This window comes from Strix aluco, chromosome 19, assembly GCF_031877795.1.
Source record: "Strix aluco isolate bStrAlu1 chromosome 19, bStrAlu1.hap1, whole genome shotgun sequence".
NCBI lineage: Eukaryota > Metazoa > Chordata > Aves > Strigiformes > Strigidae > Strix > Strix aluco.
In genome coordinates, this window is record NC_133949.1 from 14,639,494 (window position 1) to 14,663,440 (window position 23,947).

The 23,947-nt window shown below is 45.9% G+C and overlaps 1 protein-coding gene across 8 annotated transcripts in view; it reads right to left on the reverse strand.

Annotated features, from left to right (window-relative positions):
- ACACA (acetyl-CoA carboxylase alpha) overlaps window positions 1-23,947 on the reverse strand; it is a 132,621-nt gene that overhangs the window by 26,826 nt on the left and 81,848 nt on the right. For all 8 annotated transcript variants that reach the window (XM_074845426.1, XM_074845424.1, XM_074845425.1 and 5 more), the window contains 7 exons: window positions 22,495-22,764; window positions 22,035-22,132; window positions 20,760-20,880; window positions 20,202-20,312; window positions 6,080-6,223; window positions 5,199-5,319; window positions 2,684-2,780 (listed from right to left, as the gene is read on the reverse strand). In XM_074845426.1, coding sequence (XP_074701527.1) covers window positions 2,684-2,780; window positions 5,199-5,319; window positions 6,080-6,223; window positions 20,202-20,312; window positions 20,760-20,880; window positions 22,035-22,132; window positions 22,495-22,764 — 962 coding nt within the window. The remainder of the gene's footprint in view (window positions 1-2,683; window positions 2,781-5,198; window positions 5,320-6,079; window positions 6,224-20,201; window positions 20,313-20,759; window positions 20,881-22,034; window positions 22,133-22,494; window positions 22,765-23,947) is intronic.

The following is a 23,947-nucleotide window of genomic DNA, read 5'->3' on the forward strand; positions in this document are numbered from 1 at the left end:
TTCATATAAATTTTATCAGGCTAGCACATGAAGATGCTACATCTTGTTTTATAGTGTGTCCCTGGACAAGTTGCCATAGAATAATAAAAGACAATTTACAGCCAACAGCACACATATTCCAAACATACATACAAAAGATGAGTTTTGGCAGCACTTACAGTAACAATCCCAGAAGAATACATTCCTATTTGTTTTTTCAAAATGCCACTGCTTTTGAAAGCAGTCAGTTTCATTTGTATTATATATACCTGTATGTGAGAGTCCAGAGCAACTTGGTATTTGTCAAGGAACTGCAAGTGAAGCTGAGCATGGGCCTGGACAGAGACCGTCCAGCTTTGTCAAATCATTGATTCCCCCCCTCTCCCTGCCCCCTGGTATACTGCTTAACCTAAACGCCTTTAAATAATTACAGAATGTTGCAAGATAAAGCTTCAGAGTGCCACAGACAGTAGATAAAAATAACAAAGTGTATCAAAAGGTCACAGGACATCCCAAGGTCACATGCTACAATAAGGAGTGGGGTCAGCAGGTATTTTCGGCTCCTCTCAACAATGTATAAAGATCAGACAATATTCTGAGTGCGAAGGATCTTCAGGGGTACCGGCACTGAGACCCCTGGGGCCAGCAGTGGTCAGAGCCATGGAACTCCAAGAAGGCAGAGCCGCTTTGGCTCAGCACCAGTTTGTCTCTAGCTGGGCCTGTCCAGCCCACACATACCACACTGCTCTGTCTTGAGCCGAGGCAGGGCCCTGGTACGGTATCTGAGGAAATGGGTATGCTTCTCTGTACCACACTCTGCACTGGGATACTCCAAAGGCAGTTCTAAACTCTTTAAAGACCCTCAAAAGTCTTAAGAAAAGAGCAACAGAGGACATTTTGCTGAGCACACCCTCGTATCTGGAAGCCTCGTTCAGTTATTATGCAGCATTTCATTAACGTATTAACAGAGCTCCTGATGGCCATTTCAGAGACCTCCAGAATGGACACAATCCTCTGGGACACTGCACAGGAGCTCTAGTGAATGTCATAAGCTTTGCTATTTCATTAGGAGGACTCTGTCGAGCTGTGGCTTTAAAAAGGCTAAAAGCAAAATGGGAGCTCCCAGTGCCAAACAGTCTGGGGCCACATGCGCTGTCAGCATAACGGAGATAAGACACAGCACTGATCCACGGCCATAGTGGCTGGGAGCCCAGGTGGCCACCCCAGCCCTGCTGTGCCTTTCAGGAACAGCGGTGTCTCTCCCTGTCTCCCACCAAACGCTCTGGGAATCAAACACAGGATGATCAGGGATATCCTGGTACAACAGTCAGCCCTTGAGTCACCAACTGGGTGAGGTCAGAGGCTGATGGAGTCAGACCCCAGGGGTGGCCACAGGATTTCCAGAAGACTGTAAGCATTATCAGGTCATTTGGCTCTGGATTGTTGGCACTGTGATGCTGACAGTAGGGGAGGTGAAGGATCTGTAAATAAAAGATTTTTCTTTGACGCAGACTTCTGCTAGGAACTAAGGCACTCTGAACACCCGTCATGCACGGGCACGACTGTATCTCATTAAGTCTAACACCTGAAGCCTCCAGGACCCCATTCAGGCACTTCAGGTTTTTTCCTCCCCTCTCATTTGCTAACAACAACAAAAAAAAAAGGCTGACAATTAACCAAAACCACTGACATCAATTAGGAGCTGGGAGTCTGCTGGAGGCAAGAGTATGAAGCTCTGTCTTGAGAGGAGAGCTGGCAGGAGTCTGAGGAATGAGGAGTGACAAAGGATAAGCACGCTGCATTTGGGCAGCTCAAGCACTTGTAGTGGTGACTCAAGGGAGATAAATGGACTCTTTCAACACGGCTTTATTCTGAGAGGAAGCAGACAATCGGGTCAGGAAACTCACGGTGCCATTTTGGGGGGGCAAAAAACTAAAGAAGAAACTAGAAAAGAGGTGACTGAGGGGTTTTTGAGCCCAGCTCTGATTTGCATTCTGTCAAAATACAGGATTCTCTCTCCAGGCTTCTGCTTCCTGCCAGCTCTGAGAGTTCACAGACCTGCAACACTGAGAACAACCCAGGCTGCAAATATTTTCAAGGCAGGGATCTAAATCTTGGGGCAACAGGGAACGTGTGCCACTTCGCAGCAAGGTAAGGAGAAGTGACTCCCCTGGGGAGGAGGCGAGTGCCTCAGGTCTCTGGAGCTGCACATCTCTGTCTCATGAAAAACAACTAAGATCAGGTGTGGTGGGTGCTCATTCGGAAAATGCCGTGAGTTATTCCACGCAAACCTCAACATTAAGCTCTTCTCTATGCAGAGTTTCTTGCAATTTGCTATAGTGTTAGCTGAACTTTTCTTGCAAGTCAAAATGCAAAACAATAAACTGCGTGGTGTACCTTCAGCTAAGTCAGAGCTGCAAGAAGGCCTCACTATGCAACCACGTACCTCAGGAAGCATATTGTCTGTCATCATTTTTCACAATATCTCTCTTTTTGGCTTTTGTGCATGTTAAAGCTGTCACCTCCAAGCAAAACAGGAGAAACGATCAGACTATGGTTCATTCATGTGATAAAGAAGTTTCCTATTCAAGCAATGACTTAGTTTTACTTATAGCCATCAGCTTCCAAAGGTTGTTCTAGAAAAACGTGAAGCATAACAAAAACTTGATTTCTACAAATGTCTGAAATGCCTCTTAGATTTTACCTTGCTCTACCGACCACCACTGTCTGTGCCCAGGGCTGCATGATCTCCAGGAATGAGCCATTGTCAAAGAAACCACTTAGCCACTGTCCTTTTTGACCTAAAGGGAAGGGAAAAAAAGGGAAATATCAGAGGAAGGAGGGAAGGAAGAAGAGAGAATATCAAAGGAGCAACTGAAACTTGCTTAAAAATGCCAACTGGAGAAGATGGCACTGTCTTTTTATTTATTTATTTTTAAATAGATTATAATACAAGGAAACATTAGACAGCTGAGCATTTGTCTGCCTTCAGCCATCATGTCTTATTTCATTTGCTAGACTGCATAAAGACAGTAATTTATCAGCAAAAGCATCATTTATTGTTAAACGATGGGGTTCAGATAGCAGAGGGACTTCACATGCTTTTACATAAATAACTGTTTTTTTCAAGACACTACAAACATTTGTCAAAAGGCAGTAAAGCCATTAAAGATGTTTTCAAAAGACCTATCTCTATTTTAAAACTTATCTCACATTTTTCTCTTGATTCTGCCTAATCTTTCCTTTAAAGAAAGAATGCTGAAGAAAGTCAGGAACTAAATATAAGAATTTCTATGACTGCCTAACTAAACCATACATCTGAGCATGTTTCACACCTTCTTTTAAAAAAACTGAAGTACTCCGATACCAAAAGCCTGCTTGCTGCATAGAAGACCCCAGATGATGTGTCTCCCTAAACCAAAGCACACTTTAAGAGTCACCGTCCTGGATCAGTCCACGTGCCATCAGACCTGTTCTCTTGCCCAAAGGCAGCAGCAACTTCCTAATGCTTGAGAGAAATCAAACTGTTTCCAAAGCGAACATTACCAAGATGTGCAGCTCTAAGACAAATAAACTTTTCCTGACCCTTGCAGACAATCAGCTCCTACCCTGAAGTATGAGGCTTGATTACCCTGATCATGCTCACCATGAACTAGTATTATTTACCCTTTATAAAGCCAGTGCAGCATCAGGCTTGGGGTTCCTCCTGTGTCACAGACTCCAATATATTGGCAATACCTCTTCATCCCCACGTGCAACAACATACCTGTTCACTACCAATCCACATACATTCCTTCAAATAAAATTCTCAGGATGACAATTACCCCCACGGGAAGCGGGGCAGCAGTTCACAGGGTGTTTCGCTACTTTCCACGGGTGTTCCTTAAGCGGGCACGAACGACACTACGAACAAGTTACACCTCACTACGCCAACCTGTGCAGTGACATGGCACTGTTTCCACTCTCCAGACAGGAAGACCGTGGCAGGAATGTTTTCCGGTATTTCAGCTTGGACCCTACTCCAGTGAACAAGTAAGGCCACAATGAAAAGCTTTCATTTGGGCTGACTGCTGATGCTGGATTGGGGAGGGACAAGGAAAATTTGCAGACCGTTCTCTTTGTGCAGCCCCCCAGCCTGTGCAAGCTGTATATCCCAAAGTCAGGGCATCGAGATACTCTACCCACCCAGACAACTACAGAAATCACAACTCTCTGGGGGCACCTGCCTTCCACTGGAGCTTCATGAAGCTCCGCAAAAAAAATCCCAAACCCCAAATCCCTCCCAGCTTTACCCCTTGGCACACAGCTTCTGAGGAAGGCTTTAATCTGAACAAGCACCTCTGCTTCTGCAAACCCAAGTCCAAAACCAATTAAAAGTGGAGATCCAAGCAAGCTAACCTCTGCTGACTTAAACAGGATGGAGAGTGTTTTATCAAGACCAAACTTGTAATTACTGTGTTCTACATTCCTTGCCTCTGTGGCCCCACTGTAAAATGTGACCATCCATTTCAAAATTATCTCTTTATCGTGAGCCCAAAGCTGATCGTTTAGATTCTGGCCTCGTGTCGGGCGTCAGTTTGAAGAATATCACGGCAATATCTCCTCTAATAAATGGCTTTAACTTTTCACCTAGGAGATATCTGCTTTAACTTATCACAGGGAATCATCTGCTTTCCTTAACGCTTCCACTAAATTAAAATCTGAAGTCACTCGATTTGGAAGCCAGCGTTAGCTGCACTCAGACAGCTGGATGAATTACTTGAGAGATGATGAAAAAATATTATCCAAAAACAGAAAACTTAGTTTATCACAAATCTCATTTTAGCCCCCCAAACTCATTAATAACAGCAGGCATAATGGTCACCCAGTTTGCAGCTTGTACCTACACAGGCTGCACAACCCCAAAAGCACACGCGGGGGTTCAATGGTTTGCAGCGTTTCCAATACAGTTATTCTCCAAGATCTGCAGGAATACTGTGATTCCTCTGGTGTACAGACCCTGTGTATATGGATCTTCCTCTGAACCATTAAAAAAAAAGAAAATCTATAAAAGTAACTAATAATTGTAGGTGTCCTCAAGCACTCAGAGTTTACATGCTATTTTTATGTATTATATTCAAATTGTTTGAATTACTTCATAAGCTCTGAAATATATTTGGATTGCAGACATAAAGCCTTGACACATTATTGCATATCCTGGCCACCAAAGATCTACGTACTTGGGTTTGGACGTCCAGCCAGCATCCAGCGAGGATCGTAGGGAGTCTTGGTTGGAACAAACTCTATGGTTCTGTCTATAGGATCCTTGACTTTGAGGATAGGAACAGGACTGTATACACTCTAAGGGAAAAAGAAAAATGTTGAAGGAAGTAATTCTACACGGCTTTGCTCCAAACACCTGCTCTAGAGGACCTGGTTCGAGTCATCTTTCCCCCACGTGGCCTAAGCCCCCACTGATGGAATCCCAGAGCCTTGGCAAGAGCACAAAGAAACTTCCAAGGTGCTCCATACACCTTCTCCAACCCTCCTTTGGCATCATCTGGTATACAACGTACTTCATTTGCTCTTGAACTTCAGGCACAGCCAGCATTTAGCGAGGGGTTGCAATTTAATTTTTGAAAGGTGCCCAGGCCACCTGACTCATTCTGTGCACTCTTTCCTGAAGGAAGGTGACCTGCGTGTTCTTGTTGCTACCTTCCTGGCTGCAGAGCAGCTTACACATATACATCAACTCCTACAAATTACTGCCCCAGAGGGGAACTTTTAGAGTCTTTTCAGTAAGAGACAACCCGCCGTTTACATAAAATGCTGCTGCCCGGAGTACTGAGGGCAGCACGCCAGGGGAGCGATGTGAAAGTGCCCAACGCAGTGCCAGGCTGCCCCTCATCCCAGTTCCTGCAGCACTTTAAGACAAAAACTACTTTGTTTCCTTCAGTACCACAAGGCTTATCAGCCTTGATTATGAGCCTAAACCATTTTGCTAGGCACCATACAAACACAGGAATAAACCACAAATAAAGAGAGTCCCCCAGCCCCCAAAACCCTGTGAACAAAGCAAATAGGTAGCGGCACCTCATGCTCCTGCAGGGCCAGGAATTACCTTTGGCATGTAGGAAAGCCACTGCAGAATAGTGTAGACTCCTTCAAAATCATCACACACAGTGCTGTGCGTCACTCCATTGTTGTGCATTATCTGGATCCCGCCCAGCTGGTTGTTGGAGGTATAAACTTCCCGTCCAAGCACCTTTTGAGTGAAAAAACAGGAAAATCGTCAGTGGACGGATGTACCAAGTAGGTGTTGGCTGAGGAGATACCTGCAGCAAGTTGTGATCGCTTCGACACCAAAGGATGGATCAAACCACTCACAATAGACCCTCCCAAGCCCTGCTGGCAAGTAGGATCTTATGAATAATGATCCCAGGGGGAATGATGCAAGTGGGGAAACTGAGGCAGAAGGCAGTTATAGGACTTGCCCGTCCCCAGGCAGCAATGGAGCTGATATATGACCAAGTCTCCTGGGTGCTGACCCGAGCTTGCCTCACTAGTTCAAACTTGCTCCGACTAAGATGACTGGTAGGGTGGACCCATTTAAACCTTTAATTGAGGAAAAAACCAACACTGTACGTGAAGACAGGTATAGCAAAGACAAAGCCCCACCAGCTCCTTGGAGAGACTGGAAAGAATAAGACTCCGACTGCTGGGCTTCTAATTCTCTTGCACAGCTCCATCTCTAATCTCAGCCCAGGCACCGCAGCTCTTTTCTCATTCTCCTGCTGTCTCTTTCCATTTGCCCTCTCACTGACTGATACACTGATCTCTCGGTCACTCGGCTTTCTGCTCCACTGAGTCCATATTACTAATAACACCTCTGCCACGGCCAGTTTACCTCATGAAGGCAGGAGCACATCATTACAAAATAAACTCATAACTTTGACATTCTAGCAAATACATGCCGTTTGTTATTTTTATGGGTTGAGTCTTTCTAACAGACAGAGGGCATTACATACCTGCTTCATTTAGATCTTAAAAAAACCCCTCGAACACACACAAACAACTTGCCCTCCCCCACCAAACAACCAGCACAGCTCATTTGAGGAAGAAGGGCTAACCCAAGAGAGGAGCAGCCCGAGCCCAAGGCAACCCAGTCCTTACGGAAGGGATGCTTGGCTGCCTTCATCCTCGCTCCGACATCCTACAGTGAGCGCCTGGGATGCAACACATCTCACCCATAGCAGAGGGGAACTCCACATTTCTCAGGATTTGACCTTTGGGGCTGAAGGCAAGAAGGTGCTAAAGGGACGTGAAAATAGAAAATGTTGATCTGGTTATAAAACTACACGCGACCAATTAGCTTTCTTCCTGCACACCACCAGTTAATCACAGCTGGGGTCAGGGAGCCACTGTGCCTGTGTAAAGCACTGCCTAACCAGTAAGGCACAACACTATCATTTGCTAACTCCAAATTTATCTTCCTTTGGAGGAGAAAAGGCCTGGTGGACTGGCATTTCACAAAACTCAGCATTTTGTAAGCACTAGATGATCCTCACAAAACTCCCCGTGAGACAGATGTCAGTTGAGGTTTATGTACCAAGGCACAAAAGTTATGCAACTACCCCAAAAATTTAGAAGTCAATGTAAGCATTGTGGTTTTGCACAGAGATGTTCCTGGGTCTCCCTTCCGAGTTCAAACACCTTCATCTTCCTCTAAGAAAATCAGTGCCATGAAAAGGCATGGTAGAAAAGACAGCAGCACAGATTTAGGTTCAAGGAAAAGAAAAGCACAGGCCTCCAGATGCCAGGCACAAGCCTAGCTAAATGCTTTCCACAGAGGAAAATAAAAATAAACAGGATTTAAACTCCCCATCTATGAACTAATGCAAACGTATGTACATGCAAAATGGGCCTCTGCTGCTGCTTATCCAGAGACACTGTAGACAGCTCAGGTTTACCACTGCTGACAGGCAATGAAAACAGTCTAATATACCGCCTGCTCTCGCCCTTAAATCCCTTTTTGGAGATCAAGATAAATATGCAGTTCCTTTTCCCGAGTGCTCCAGACATTTCAGTGAAGTGGCAGAGCATTGTGAGGGGCCGTGCAAATGAAATCCCTCTGTAATACTGAGCGAGCGTAGTATTTACTTGTCAGTGTTTGTCAGCAGAGGCGACGCAGTCCCAAGCTGCATTTAAAAGTTGTACCAATGAGCGCTCGCTGCCTTCATTTGTATGACATATATGTCCACATACGTGCACCTGCACTGAGTGCAGCAGGAGGGACATGTCATATGGTCACTCGCAAGCTCTAAATCAGCCCCTGACTTAAGCACAGCCCAAATGCAGAGCAAGCTACTCCCCTCCCTGGTGCAGAAAGCGTGTGGCCAAGGGGTTAAAGACGCTGTCTTCTGGGGATACTGCTAGGCTGGGTGCTGCTCCCCTAACCTGCTTCTGCACGGTGCTCTTCTGCCTTCTCAGGAACGAGCAGAGATCCTGCCAGCTTGTTTCACACCTGCAGCTGCAAACTGAATTGGGTGCCAGAGGTTAAAAGGCACTGAAGGGCTAGCCAGCTTATAGACAATGATCATTGGGCTTGAGAAAAAAATGAATGCAATAGCTCATCCATTCAGCTCTGCTAACCACCTCATCTCTGACCTCAGAGGACTACATTTTTAAAGGCTGACAAGTAATTCAATCTCCAATTAACAATCTTAAATGGTGCAATGCATATTGCTGTATAAATGTTTCCACAAGAAAATATCCAAGGGTGAAAGAGAATACATCTGCTGGAGAAGCCCAAAACTGATGCTTCTACACCGAAGGGATTCAGGTGTTCCTCAGTAAGACACACCGTCAGCAGAGGCACGAGTGGATTTAGAAATGTTGCTAAATCAGTTAGACAGGTAATGCTAGAAACAAACTGATGGGAGAAAAGACTGCGCAGGATTAAACCCTGTATCCGATATGATCAGGATCTGTCAAAATGGTAAACTTCAAGTTTGGGCCTGCCAGGGGGGTACACTGAGTCACACGGAGTAGGGGGTTAAGAAGTGAAAGTACCGTTAGCCCAAGGTTTACAGAAAGTATCTGTTTAACGACCAGACACGTGCCTGGAAGGGTTAAGTTTGCAAAGCAGGCCCTTCCTAGCAGAAAGGTTACTAGCACTCCAGGGAGCAGACAAAGATGCAGCTACCAGAGTCAGCTGCCACAGACCAGAGATCAAGAAAGGTCCAGCAAGAGGGGTGGGAAAGAACAGGTTCCAGGATTCTAAAGCTGAGCTACACAATACGCATATACCCGAATATTGGCAAGATTTGACCTCTGGTCTTGTGCTTAATCTGGTGGCAAAAACAGCCAAAAAAAGAGCAGCCGTGAACAGCAAAGCACCAGACAGTAAGCTTCTGGCACCAGAAAATCTGCTTTAAATTAAAATTCCTTCCACCCCAGGAAACCCAGAAACCATGTTTCTGTCCGCCCAGAGTTTGACATGTTACCAGTCAGAGGAAGCTGCTGTGGGTGACTGGCCCCGCACACAGATCCCAAACTCACCCTTTCTGAAGTCTCTAGTGAGGACCTCCCATTTCTGTTACTACTCCTTGCCTGCACATTAGCCCAGTGCCTTTGCATTTTGGATATCATTTCCTTTTTCCAGTTCAGCAGTAGCCGGTCTGACGTTTCCAAGTGAGGCACAGCAAGTGCTGCCTCCTCCGTGGAAGGTGTTAGCAGAGAGGCCTTTCCCCAGCAGTCTTCTGTGTTTCTTTCCAGCTTCTTTCCAGTGCTTTCTTTCCCCCACCACCCCTCCAAGCACTAGCATTAACCACAACCACTAACGCAGGACTGTCACTCGTTGTGTATTTGATGCCAATCAGCCTCCAGGTCACTAGGGACCCCGGTCGGATTTGGAGGAGCCACTGAGTCTCCCCTTCCTTTGCTCCTTGAAGACAAACCTCTCAGGTGTGCAGAAAGCTGCGCATTTAACAGGGTACACAGGACAAAGTGCTTCCTCTGTGCCCCCATCTCAACAAAAGGATGAGGATGTCAGTGAAGTGGTCAGAAGGCAACACTAGCTCTAGAACCGCCCGTGTTAAAGCTCAGCCCGTGATTGCAAGAACACCCGCTATTTTCCACATGATGCAACCTTTGACAGCACCTGCTTACAAAACACATGGGCGGTACTGTCAACACTTATTTCATTTGGTCCTCCAAAAGCCACTCTCCCTACCGTAATGGGAAACTGCATTTCTTTTTACTTCAGAAGATCTTTTGGAAAGCACAAAGGAGAGCCAGGATTCTAGCAGCCTTTTCAGCCTTTAAAAGACCATCCTCAACAGGTCTATAGGCAAGTCATATGCATATTAATAATTTTCTAGCACTCAAACCCGTGATGACCAGCTGCTTTCTCTGTGCTCCTTTTCAGAAACTGAGCTGCTAGTTAGTTGAGACATTCACTGCAAAGCTGGTTTGGCTGCAAACTTGATTGGCTCATATGTTTCATCAAAGATGAAAGATCTGAAAAAATGACAGCAGAGGGCTTGAATGGGAATCATTATGTAACATAAGTGCTGTTATTATTCAGAGCATATCATGTGTTTATATCAAATATAAGTGCCAGATTTTTATCCGAATAATTTCAATAATTGCAATTCCCATCCCACAATTTATATTATCTGCCAGAAACCTGAAGCAGAAAAGGCACATGCACATACTATAAATAGCCTATTTTTCATAAACAGGCAGAAATGATCAGAATAAATGTCTCATCAGAAAACACAATGTAGGAACTTAAAACCTGACTGCTATTATGTGCAGTCAAGCCTCAACAGATCTTAAGAGTGTTCATTTCTATCCCTCAGCTCTTCCCCCACACATACCATGTCATTAGAGGGTAAAAGAGCAGCAGCGCTGCTCAGGAGCCCCAAGCCGAGGTAGGATGCCAGCCAGAGCCGTGCTCCCGAGCAGCCCCGGTCCTGAGGCTCTCGCCCGCTGGCGTGGCGGCGCGAGCGCAGACACCTCCTCTCCTCTCTGCTGGGAGACGGGCTGCACTTCTTGCATTTCTAATCTCCAAACGCGTGCAGTTCCCGCACTTTTAATTTACGAGCGTTCGGTGGGGGACCCTTCTGACTTGGGAACATATTGGCTCGGTCTAATGCTTGGAGATTATTAAAGTCAGAGCTATACTCCACTATCAAGTCTACAGATCTTTTATTTAGAAGATATGGTGCTCTAAATGCACAAAGAGCTCCCCGTCACCTTCACATTAAAGCCCCTAGTGCCTGGTAAATGGAATTATATAGCTGTCATCTCCTTTCCCCAAAGTTTTAAGAGTACAATGGGCTCATTTTTTCACACTCCATCCCAGCTTCAGAACTAAGAGACCTACTTTGTATTGATTTAAAGTCTCAGAAATAAATAAACCTGCTTCACCAATGTGATTCACAAGAAATTCATGATACACTATTGCATGATATATTTCAAGCTGTGGCTCCAGCTCTTTTTTTCCTTTGGTGAGTGATGGGGGAGGTGGGAGGTAGGGGGAGGTGGGGGGGAAGCTGACAGCCTGATGGTTATTGGAGATGGCTACTGACTGCAAATCCAGAAGCAGGTCTTGCTGGTGGAGTCTTTTTCTTGCTTTAATTTGGTGAGATCAGAGGGGGAAGGGGGAAAAAAAGCAATCGCACTTCACCTCGGAGGCAGCAGGGGAAGACGCATCCAGATGGACCCTGCAACCACAGCTGGCCTTTCTACACCACCTTCTGCCTGAAGATCCCAAAGCCCCTCACCCATACAAAGGGAGCAGGGCTCCACGGCTGAGCCGACACGGAGGAGGCATCCTCTCCGTTTGCAGATGGCAACATGAAACGTTATTGGGAGGAAACGGTTTTTCCATCTTGCAGTAATTGATGAAGATTTTTGAAAATTTCCAGATTGCAACAGAAAATCAAATTTTGCAATCTTGAGATCTGCACAAATATCAGACAGGGTCAAGATGTTTGCTTCTGACTTCTGAAATATTTGTTGTAGGTATTAGAAATAAAAACTAATTATGAAAGAAAAGCCAGTTGGGGGGGGGGACACCAAACAACAAAACTTTTCATTTGACCAAAAAAAATCTGAATGAGAAATTCATCAAAACTGATACTTTTTTCCTGAAGAGTTCCAGTTTCAGTGAACTGGCATTTTCAAATGAAAAATGTCTTGTCAAAAAATTCCTGCCTAGCTCTCCTTTCAGAGTGTAGGGAGACTGCATGTTTTGCTCAAGGTCACTCCATCAGTCAGTGGTAAATCAAAAGGACTCAATATACTTTGCAAACTAAAATTACAGCCCCCTATTCTACATGGTACAAACACTCATAAATCCCATCTGTCTCAGTTAGGGGTTTCCTAATCTAGACACCAGCCCTATGAACAATATTAATGATTGTCTCTGTGATATTTAAAGAGCTTGTTTTGGTCATTCCCTTGGTCACCTTCTGGAGCCCAACAGAACCCGCTGATTCAGAGACTGTCCACGGGGACAGGCTGCAGTGCAGGTACCTCTGTCACCAGGACAGTGAAACTTTGTGCACTTTGCAGGGCAGCTTTAGGCTTAATCATGAGATATGTGACAATCCTCCAACGCCATTCCATGTGTCCAGCGTGGCAGATCATTTCTCCACAATTCACTGCAGAAAAGCTCCACAGGCAGGTCACCCTGATACCCCCTAGTGACACCCCAAGAGAGGGGTGGTCAGGGCCAGTTATTCTGGGACATGTTTGAAAAGTGCCTCCCTCCGTTCAGCTCCAGCGGAACATCAGGTACCGGAGTTAACGCACCAGTAATAACACATGCTGCAGGATCAGCAGGAACTGGGATACAGTCCTGGTTACATGAAATATATATCGGGTTTAGAATACAGGAGTTTCCCTGGAAGGTGCAGAAAGAGATTTAGATAGGCAGAACATGGGCCACTATGCTAAACTCCTCTTTAGTGGGAATAAATACACACACAGCCCCCACAGCACAGGCACCATCCACATAGATCCATATTAAAAATGATAGAAGGAGGGAGAAAAAAAAAAAAGTCAACAAGAATCTATTAGACTTTCTTCCCTAAGCAAACATAAAGGGACTGATAATGCGATGCCTGGAACGTAAATTGTCTCTAATGGGAACAATACACAAATATCACCACTTAAAGAAAGGCAATTAAAAATAAAATGTAGAAATGGAGGGTGGTGTTTGTTTATTTGCACTTGTCTCAAGTCCAGGCATCCATCCTGCTTATATTAATTTCTCTACACAGAGTGAAGACCTTTGTGTTACCAGGACTGCCATCAACCAGACACTCCCAGCAGCTAACGCCTCTCACTGGCATTAAAAGAAATGAATTCTGCTCTCTTCCTGTTGCCAAATATTGCTAAACTGAGACTGACTCTTACAAGAACTCTCAACCCAGACTGGCTTTGCCAGGGTATGAGCAATGACGATGTACACCAGGGAGACCTCCAATAGCACCGAGGTCCTGCATCGGTTCTGAGAGAGCTGAAGAACCCAACCTCCACCCATGAAACCACCCCTGCTCTCACCACCCCACCCACTGTCACCCCCCAAGGCACGGCTGAGCGGCGCCTCCTGCCTCCCCCACTGCCGAAGCCAAGAGCAGGGTAACCTTGGGGAGCTCACGAGAGGAACCAACCCACAGTTACTGCTGTTGAAGTGTCGGTTTCTGTTTGACATTTCCTAGACCCTCTTTGATTAGCATTCTCCAACACCCTGCACCCATACGTATCTTCCTAATAGTCTTGCTGTGCCACTACAGAAAGATTCATATCATGCATTAATAATTATAATGCTTCTTTGAATGACAGGGATGGCACTTGCTGTTCTAACTCACATGATTGCTCTCACATGATTGCTTTGATCTAATCCCAAGACTGGAGTCATCTTGAGCAGATACTGAGCTATCCCTGCCTTGAATCTCAAAAAAAAGAGCTTTCCACATTCTGCGTTTTACAGTAAAACCCCTAAACAGCATCAGTCTCACAGGGCTTCTATTTATTTTTCCAGACTGTGAAATTGAAGGGTAAATATTACTGCTTGCGATACTGAAGACCGATCACTCACACAAGACAGACTGACAGACTGTGTAAGCTTCCTACTCCTCACAGGAGCTCCACCAGTGAGCCTCAGACCTGACCCAGCAGCCTCCCTCATGGGCACAGCACCCCCAGCAGTTCTGCCTGTTCCTCCCAAGCCCTGACCCATTGTCTCACCCCATTATTCGAGTCCCAGGCCACCCAACAAGTTGCACAGCTTCCCTCGGCTGCGACCTGCAAACATCAGCTCAGAGCTCCAGCCCAGAGCGCCAGTGCCATCCCACCCAGCAGGCAGGGTATGGCCCCGTGTCACTCAGAAGACACTGAAGAGCAACCAATACCAGAGAGCCACGTTGGCTCAAGTGCCTCAAAATAAACTTGTCTCCCTGAGGAGCTTACAGCTGGGTTTGACCACCGCCTGAGTGAGCTGGCTTCAAGTTGGCTCATGTACATGCCGCTCCTCTGCCTGCCGGGAGGATGCTCCCACAGCTCAGCTGCAATCCCACCCCAGATCTACACCAACGAAACCCTAAACCTCCTCAAAACAGCCACCCTGATCGCACTTCTGGCTTTGACAGTCAGTACAATTCAAGACTGAGTTTAAAATACATAGATATTTTCTTCCGGCCTTGGGCAAGGGGGTTGTTGGGGCATTGGGTTTTAAATGCAGATTGTCAAAACGATCCTTGCAGCAATTATGGTCTGTTGTATCAACAAGTCCTCAGGGACTCACCCACAGTCACGTGATTGACACATACACTACGCTATCTTGACACAGTATGGCACCTCTCGTGTTAACGTCTTCACCATGCACAAGCAGCATCTCCATTAACGAAAAACGTACTCGAGAAAGGTCACTGGACAGTTGCTGGTACTGGGCTTAGAAGTTTCTTCGATATTTACATATTGCATTAAGAAGCCATCAAATTTCCACTAATCAGTTCATCTCCCAAACACCCCTCTTAAAGCTGTTCTTCAGAAATGTCTTCTCCCCCTAAAAAACACCAATTCACAGTGCCAGAAATAGTGCATCACTAATTCCTGAGCTCTTTCAGGTCTAGAATAGGTTATACAAGCAGACACATTGTTTAAGATTATGCTGAAGGCAAAAACTTCGGATTTCTTTCTGTGGATGGGGTTACCTACCCTGCCAGTGCACCACTGCTGGCAGGTACTTTCCATTTGATGAGCCCAAAACACATTGCAAATACAAATGAACTAAGGTTCCAAAACACACTGCAAATACAAATGAACTAAGGTTCCAAGACCAAGCTGGCAGCAGGTAGCTGCCATTATACCCACTCAGATCAAAAAAGCCAGACCACAGCCAGGCAGGCGGTTGGCTGCAGACTGGGAAATGAAGCCTAGAGTTCTGGTGTTGAACTATGCTTTGAACATTTCATATTTTAGTGGTTTCTGACACTTCACCTTCACTGCCTCTTTCCCTCCATGGACATATACTCCTTCCAGGTGGCATTTGTCAAGCTCAGGCTTGGCACACATGGATGTTCTTGACAAACCAGGCCAACAGTACGGTGTCATGGGGCCCCAGGGACGAGCACACCGGAGGGTGGGTTCAGGGCCTGATGTATCATTTGGGCAGGCCAAACCTGGAGAGTTTGGGGGAAAACAAAGCTAAACAGGAGGGAGAGGAAACAGAACAGTCTGCTGTTTAGATTCTTCCCTTCACCTCCAGAAGTGAGGACCACTTTCGATGTCCTATTGTGAAGCACAGTGTGTGGGACAGTTCATCGTCACTCAGAAAATGAGCTGTTTGACATACCAGGTTGAATATCTACATAGCAAACTGATGTGTATCAAGTTAGTAGTGGTTCCTGAAAATCTCCGCTGAACCTGGCTTCCCTTAGGAAAAGCCTAGAACATGGAGCTGTAGAGAAAATGTGATTGAAAGCCACTATTTGTTTATGTTAACAAAACAGTATTAAACACAGGATTTCTTTTAAAGACAAAAGACAAGGAGGAGCAAACTAATTAAAAATAGGTCAGCAGCAGACTTGGGAACATCCTTGTGAGGACTGAAATGAAATGGAAGCTTGAACCATATAAGCAATGCATAAATGGGGAGTGCTGGGCTCTTCAGCCTTACTTCTATTAAAAAGAAAACCAATGGAAATTAACCTGTTAGGGCACGGCGGCAGCACAGCACCTCTCTCACACGAAACCACACCATGTTTAGCTTATGACAAGGAAAGGGAGTTGAGGGAGGTGGAGGAAGGTATGGGGGTGGAAAAAGGGGGAGGCAGGGAAAGTTAAAAAAAAAAAATAAAACCTCTGCCTCAGCAAAAGTTTTCATTAAAATTTTAGACAAATGATCTCTGTGTCCTTCTCCCATGCTGCCTGGGGCTCCATGCTATTTCTATGCAAATAACAACCTCGTGGTTTATATCTTATTATTTCCACCGGAGCTGCGGCGACATGACCCGAGACGTGTGTGAGGTAGACAGCGAAAGAGAGAGAGGGAGAGAAAGAGAGGGAGAGGGAGGGAGAGAGATGGAGTGGCTGCTCGCTGAAGTGTGAAAAAATATTGTCAGGAGTGAGCAGCAAGAACAAAAAAAAAATTGCAGGGATAACGTGTTTATTTCAGCCCCTCTCCCCATGTGAACCAGCATCTTTTAAAATTCATTGGGCATCAGGCGATCATGCACAATCCATCTGCTTTCACTTTATCATTTGCATTTCATGCCTCCTGGCTTTTGATGTGCTGATACTTTGATGCAGTCAGGAGACGCGCATTATCATTATTTCAATTTTCAGGGGGGTCAGCGGGCTCAGCACAGGCGCGCGCACACACTCACAGGAGAGGAATGAAATGTCATTTCCACCTCTCCACCCCCTGCTGAAATGCAATGGTGAAGACAAAAGGGGTACAGATGAAATGCAGCCCTGGTGCCCCACACGTGGAGCACTGGCCCCACCACAAAGCATCACACCTTTTCCCCGGGTCCTTCCCGTGCCTGTCCGTCTGGACTATAAACAAAGACAGCTTAATCAGGAGCAGAGGGAAACCTTGTCCAGCTCTTGCACAGTTTCTTGTCACCCCTGACAGGCAATGGGGCTGAGAGAATCCTTAAACCTGCCTGATATCAGGTGTCTTACAGTGATATGCCTCTCCACTTACAAAGCAGCGACACGGGCGCAGTGAACAGCCAGCGTGTGATTAGTCAACCTCCAGAACCAAACATTAGCTTCAGCTAAAAATGATATTGACCTTGAGCTCATCATCTACATTATAGGTTACAGTCTGGTTTTGGCAGCTGGACCTTTCCCTCTACACCTAAACCCTCAGGCTGGTTTTACATAATGATAATGAACAAGACCAGCAACAGATCTGCTGGCACGTAATGTTTGTCACAGTCCCCTGCTCCCCCTGTAAATTAAAAAGAATCCAGTATTTCACAGGAAAAAAAAAAATTTGAAAAATATCAAACAACTTTCCAGAAAAAACCTCACTGCTCTCTGAAAGCCTAATTGTCTCCATTGCTGCAGAAACATTTTTGCACTGCACATTCTCTTCTTGCAGAGAGAAGACATTTTGAAGAAGATGTGTATGCAGACACAAGACTACGCATAAGCTTTGTACAGCATCGTCTATGAAGACAGTATTTAAAAATCACCAATGGAAAAAATTGTCCCAAATCTCTGACACCTAATTGAGAAAAGCTAAAGAAATATTTGCATGCAACTGTGTTAGAAAGCATTCCGTTCCAAGTGTCATGCAAGGTAGCAGTTCCATTTATTTGTTGTTGTTTCAGTCATGGTCTTTCCTCCAGACCCTGCCAGCTGGATGGGTGACCTTCTAACTCTCACAAAGCAAAGCACTGACGTTGCTGCACAGGGCTCTTCTCACCATCTTCTCTAAGGGCACAAGAAGCAGCAAGGCTCACTCACTCCACAGAGACACACTACAATAGGTTTCCACCATGAGACCCTTCTGGGGTCTTACTCACGCGGACGAACAAGAACACATCATATATCCCACCCAAACAGCCTCTGCATTCCTACACGGGAAGACTTTGCTTAACTGGCCCCTGGCTGGCAGAGACCTGAGTTCTAGCCAAAAGAAAATTCAGACTGTCCATCCAAATTCAAGGGACAAGCATTGAACATACAAGAACAGGGAGACAGAGGGTAAGTCTGAAGTAGATGCTGCCTCCATGGCAGGATGAGGCAAATGCATTCGCATTCACCATTCACTTCACACCCTCCTTAGGATCTCAACTGGGCTGAGCTCGGTTGTTTCAGGTTAGCACTGGATGTCACTTCACTAATTCAGACATACTTCTAGGACACAATTATAGCTGGATGCATTCAAGAAGCTCTGACCAGAACTGCAGGGACTAGCAAATAAAGAACCTATGAACCAGCAAGGCACATCACACAACATCCAGGAGTGAGTGGGGACTCCCAGTCTCCCACTATTCAAGGACAGGTAAACTTATTGTTGGGTCTGGGCTTAGCTGCTTGACTGGGAAAGCTGGATATGATGCAATAGGTTCCTCCTTTGCCTGACCTTTAGACAGGTAAGAGGCTCAGTGCCTACATAAAAATATACACCTTTCCAACAGAGCAGGGGGGAGAGAAAAGGACATGTGGGATTATTCAACCCACTGAAATTCTTGGGACGAGATAAATCACTCCCAGAAAGCATCTCCTTCTGTTGATGCCTGCTGACAGATGTCAGGTGCTTAATTTAGACCCAATCCTTAATTTTTAAGTGCCTAAAATTTAGTGAGATTAATCTAGTCCTGTAAAAACAAACATTCACTCCACGGGTAGAGAGTGGAGTTAAACCTGGAAAGAAGAGAGCAGAAGATGAGGACTAAACAGACTGGCCCTGCCATCTGGGGAACTCTGCAGGGCCCCGATCCCCAACAATTGACAGCTGGAACCAGGCAACTTACTCCACTTCAGCAAGCACTAAACTGACTCAATTTCTTTTTAAAGGATGGATCTTCAAATGCCTCTTTTCCTTCCATTGATGCAGGTGTGTGTGATGTGTGTAAGAGATCTAACTGAGGGTGCTGCATCCTAGAGTTGATAGGATCAATGCCTCATTTTCTGCAGAGCCCCCTTTATTCAGGGGAATAATTCAACGAGAGCCTATTTTCCTTTTATCTCCCATTGTCAGGCAGGCACTCCTTGAAACGCAGCTTGCGATGAAGCACAACCACCCCAGGTGCTGGAGAGTGCCTGAGAACAAAGCTGCACAATGGGGAAGGGCACTCGCGCCCGCACAATCCTAACTCCCACGTAAACAAAGCCCTCAGTGAGAGGGACAAGAGCAGAGTCGGCTGTGAGCCGTGTCTGCTACAGACAAGGAGCTGGAGGCTGCGATATTAATAGGCTTGGGGCAGCAAGGGAGAAAAACTGCCTCTGGTGGGGAAAAAAACAGAAGAGCCACTTTAGTAGTGAAAGCTGTAAGTTTTCTTACGGCTGAGTTATTCCTCCCTGCCCCCACAGCTGAGATTTCCAGCAGGTCTGACCCCTTGAAAATCACCATCCACACACGCTTCCTCAGGCTTCAGTGCTCCCCCAGTATTAACACAACGCTATGGATGGCTGAAAGTTCAGGGTGATTCTGGCCCACGTCTTTTGAAACACGGTCTTCCAGACACTGGAAACAGCCCCGTTTCTTCTACCACAGTACACAATGGGTGGGAGAAGATGCTGCCCAGTCAGTGGGCTTGTCCACTTCTGTCATTTAGTCATTGCACACACCTACGTTAAAAGCTGCTTCTCCTTCTTCCCCTTCACCTGGTTTATGCTCAAGCCCTTAAATCTGCAGTTCTGCCTAGGTCCCCTGCCAATCTCCAACCAGGATGCCCGGAATAGTGCCTCTGGCTGTCAATACAATGTTCCTGTCAAGTGAAACAGGAGCATGAAAGGACTGCTTTCTGACCAGAGAGAAAAGAAGAAAGAAAAAAAGAAAAAGACTGCAAAGGCATGAAAGTTTCACAGCTGCTGCCCTGTGTCAGTTCTCCTCCTTGAACGGTGGGAGCCTGAGAAGGGAGAAAGCAAAAGGGACCAAGCGTGATGACAGGTACCGTGGTGGCAGCTCCTGGAGTCTCCAGCAGAACTCACCGTAACACCAACTCAATTCACATAGCTCTGAAGGCTGAAACACAAAGACTTACTTTGTTGAGAGCTCCACAGCCAGTCAGGATTATATGAGAGTTCTCAACCTGGATAGTCCTCTGACCTAGCCGAACAAGGTAAGCCCCAATTCCAATTGCCCGACACGTAACCTTAAAAAAAAGAAAAAGAAAAAAAAGAAATCACATTGATTTCTGTCTTACCACACAGCCAAAACCTATCCATTCAAACATCTAGATAAAACTAGGCATGTTTGTATTACACGACTATAAAATCTACTCTCACTGCAAAACTCCAGAACCTATTTTTTTGTAAAACACAGTATCTGAACATATGTGTATTTTATTTAAAAAAAGAGAAGCAGTAACTTACAGACTGAGCAAACATGTAGCCAAATGACTGGTTTCTAAAAGTAGTTTAAATTTAGTCTGAAAGGGTCCCAGCCCCGCAATGGTGCCAGTAGCATTGCTCAAAGCCTACAGGAGCCAATTTACATCAACCAGAAGTCTGATCCCAGATGTATCTTCTGGGTATCACTGCAGGATTTTTAGCTGAAACAGACAATACAGTTTGAAGAATAGAAAGCAGTGGGGGATTACCAAGTTGATGGTGATAATACTCTCATAGGCTAAAGATGATTCTCCAGCAATCATGCCAGATCCTCTGAGGTTCTCTATTCCAAGTCCGTCTTCCTTTCCGATAATATCTGTTATCTTATACCTGAGGGAGACACATACAGCCTTTGAGTCACAAGGTCCAGTGATTTGCTGAATCAGTCTGCTACAAAGAAAATGAAAAGTGACTAAATATCATTAAGGTTCCAAAGAGTAATGTGCATAAAACCTGGCCAGGATCTGTACGTGGGCTCATTCTGCAGCCTTGCTGAACACCATGGAATAGGCCTACATATGAGCGGCCACAGCAGCACTGCAAAGAGGAAAAGCCAAGGGAGAGGAACGCCCGTGAAAAGTGTTCTTCTGTCATTCCCACAGGACATGAGGAGCAGGCTGATTATAGAAAAAAGGGCAAGAAAGGAAGAGAATGCAGCCAAAAGGAAAAAGAAATAGAACAAGAGATTATAATGAGGCTCTTACCTTTATTTTCTTTCCTCATGACTTCCTTCCCCAGCACGGTCCCTTCTTACTCAGCGCTCTCAGACTGGATTCTATCTTTTCCACTAGGCCCTTGCTAAGCAAAATACTTGAGCACGTGCTTAAGTGCTTCACTGAAGAGAGCCTCTAGCTTCCCCACCATGCAGGCAGGCATCCCTGCACCCAGCACCACCCTTCTGTTCCTGCAGAGCTTGCCAGTCTGCAAAGCAGGCTTTTTCTCCCTTCCTAAGCACACCCTCCTCCCTCTAGCCGGGAGCACCACTAGCTGCAGTCTGAAACAGCTTCTTTGCACCTCATTTTCAGATGTGCTGCCTTTGGGGTGTAGCTGGGAAGATGCAGACACCATGTGTGTGGAAAACCATAGGCTATAAGACAGTTTAGTGCAACTACTGCAGTCCAACCCTTCAAAATGAATGGATGACTCAGCCTTCACTCAGGAATTCTTCTATCCTTTCCACAGAATCTAGCGGAAAAGTAATTTTCCAAATTTAGGCTGCAAGTCTTGGGGCAAGAATCATTGTTCTGGTCACCTGGTGTTTACCATGACTTGGGCCCCCAGGCACTGCCTCAAACAAGGCACAGCTTGGTACAGCTTTTAACTCTCTTGTTCCATGCTCTGACCACACGCAGCTATGCCTTGCTACATTCCTGGGTGTAAAGATCCTGAAGAATGTCCTAGCTGAAGACAAGGACGTGCCATGCATCACCCTGCATACCCAAGGATGAATAGAAAGCTTTTCATTCTGACCTGTCTGTGCTTACCTGGACTCTCCGTTGTCCTCCACATGTTCACAGTGAACTGAGTTCAGGGCACTGACTTTCTTATAGTCTTGAGGAGTCAGGTACAAGTATTTGTATCCCTGCAGGGAAAAACAGTTCATTCATCTCATCCCCACCTGTAGTCCCCTCCCAAACCCCAATAACTCCTTCTAAAAAGGCAGTTTCAAGGGAGTAGAATTTAATTCCAGATAGCAATAAGAACATCCTCTCTTAACATCGGAGCTCCAGCTGAGGTTGGTGACAGCTAGGGATGTTTTCAACATTTAGCACTAACTCATTCTGGATGCCAGTCCTGCTGCCCGAGAGATCCAACGCCAAGGAGAACTTTGGACCTAGCAGTCTGGCAAATATTTACCCTCACCTCTATTAGAAGAGTCAGTGTAAAAATATGATTCTTGTGTGAGCTGTTGCCGTTTCACCTCTGATTCCAGTGCCTCCTTACCTTGTATGGGTCATCTGGGTCTTCCCAAGCTACATGGAACATGTGCCGAATCTCCTCAGCCAAACCAATCCTGGCTCCACTGTTGGCAGCCACATAGATACGGGGGATGCCATGTGTTCGAGCAAGCTCTGAAGCCCTCAGGAACAGCACATCCTCTTGAGGCCCAAAAGAACCTATTCGGTATGTAATGTCATTGCCAATGACAATGATATCCCGGCCCTCTGGGTACTCGGGGGTCTTCAGAGTCATCTTCCAGGCCACCATCCCAATCTGCAATCAGAGAGCAGAGAACAACAAAACCTAAATGTTTATCTTCAAGATGTGAAAGAGGGGAATCACGCAGGGGCCATTGCTCTTATGTGTGTTGCACTTCGTGTATTTTCTTTGGGAGCTCTGATAGCAGCAGCCCTGAACGTGCAGCCAGCGCAGAGACAGCTGGCGGGACTCAATCCTTTCCCCACTCACTGGAGCACATCCTCCATTGCTCTCTTCCCACCCAAGGCACCAATACTGGCCCTTGCTCTCCCCGTTCAGGGATTTGTCACAGGTCCAAACCACAGTCTGCAAATGCCCCTTTCGCAGGGTGCTGCGTTTATTCTGTGTGCCAGAGCTCAGAGGGTGAGGATGGACGTGCTGCTGTACAGGATGCCTGACCATCTGCTTAGGCCACCCAGATATCACCCCAGAACCTTGTCACCCTGGTTCTCTCTCATCTAGCCCTCATTTTAATAATCCTTTTATTTCATAACTACCTCCTCTTCTTTTTTTTTTCTGTCCTTCCTTTCAATTCTTGGGCTCTTCCCTTTTTCCTTCCCAAATACTGCAGCAGTTTCTTTCCAAACCTGCCTGGGTAAGTAATGCTTTTCGCTGCATATTTTTCTTTTTAAAATCACCGGATGATCTCTTCTGGCCCATCTTATGGAGATCAGCAACATCTGTACCCTGCATCTCCCATCCCTCAGCTGCTGCGTATCGCTGCACTGGGGAGCTGGCCATCCTGGAATGCCATTAACAGATGGAAATAGCAGCGTCCCTTGAAAGCCACATGCATCACCCAGTCTCCGCTTGCCCAAGGATCATAAGCTCCGAGTACACATTCCTCAAGCCAATTGCACATCCTCTGCAATCAGGAGGGTTGAAACTCTCATTGTGAAGACTCTGAATTCTGAACATGATGAACTAAAGCGGGAGGGGGAGAGGGGAGAAGCCGCAGATAGATATGTGCCATTTAATCCAAATCAAAATGGCACAACACACAGTTGAGATCCAATCAGCATCTGCAATAAGATACGCCATAATAGGCTCATTAAAAAAAATAAAAAGGCAGAGGAATTAATCAAAGGGTCATTGGAAGTAAAGCAGGCAGCAATCCAAAAATATTAGAACCAGCTACTGGCAGATCCTTCCCTTACACCTCCCCTTTTGAGAGCTGAGATTGCAAGTTAACAGAGTG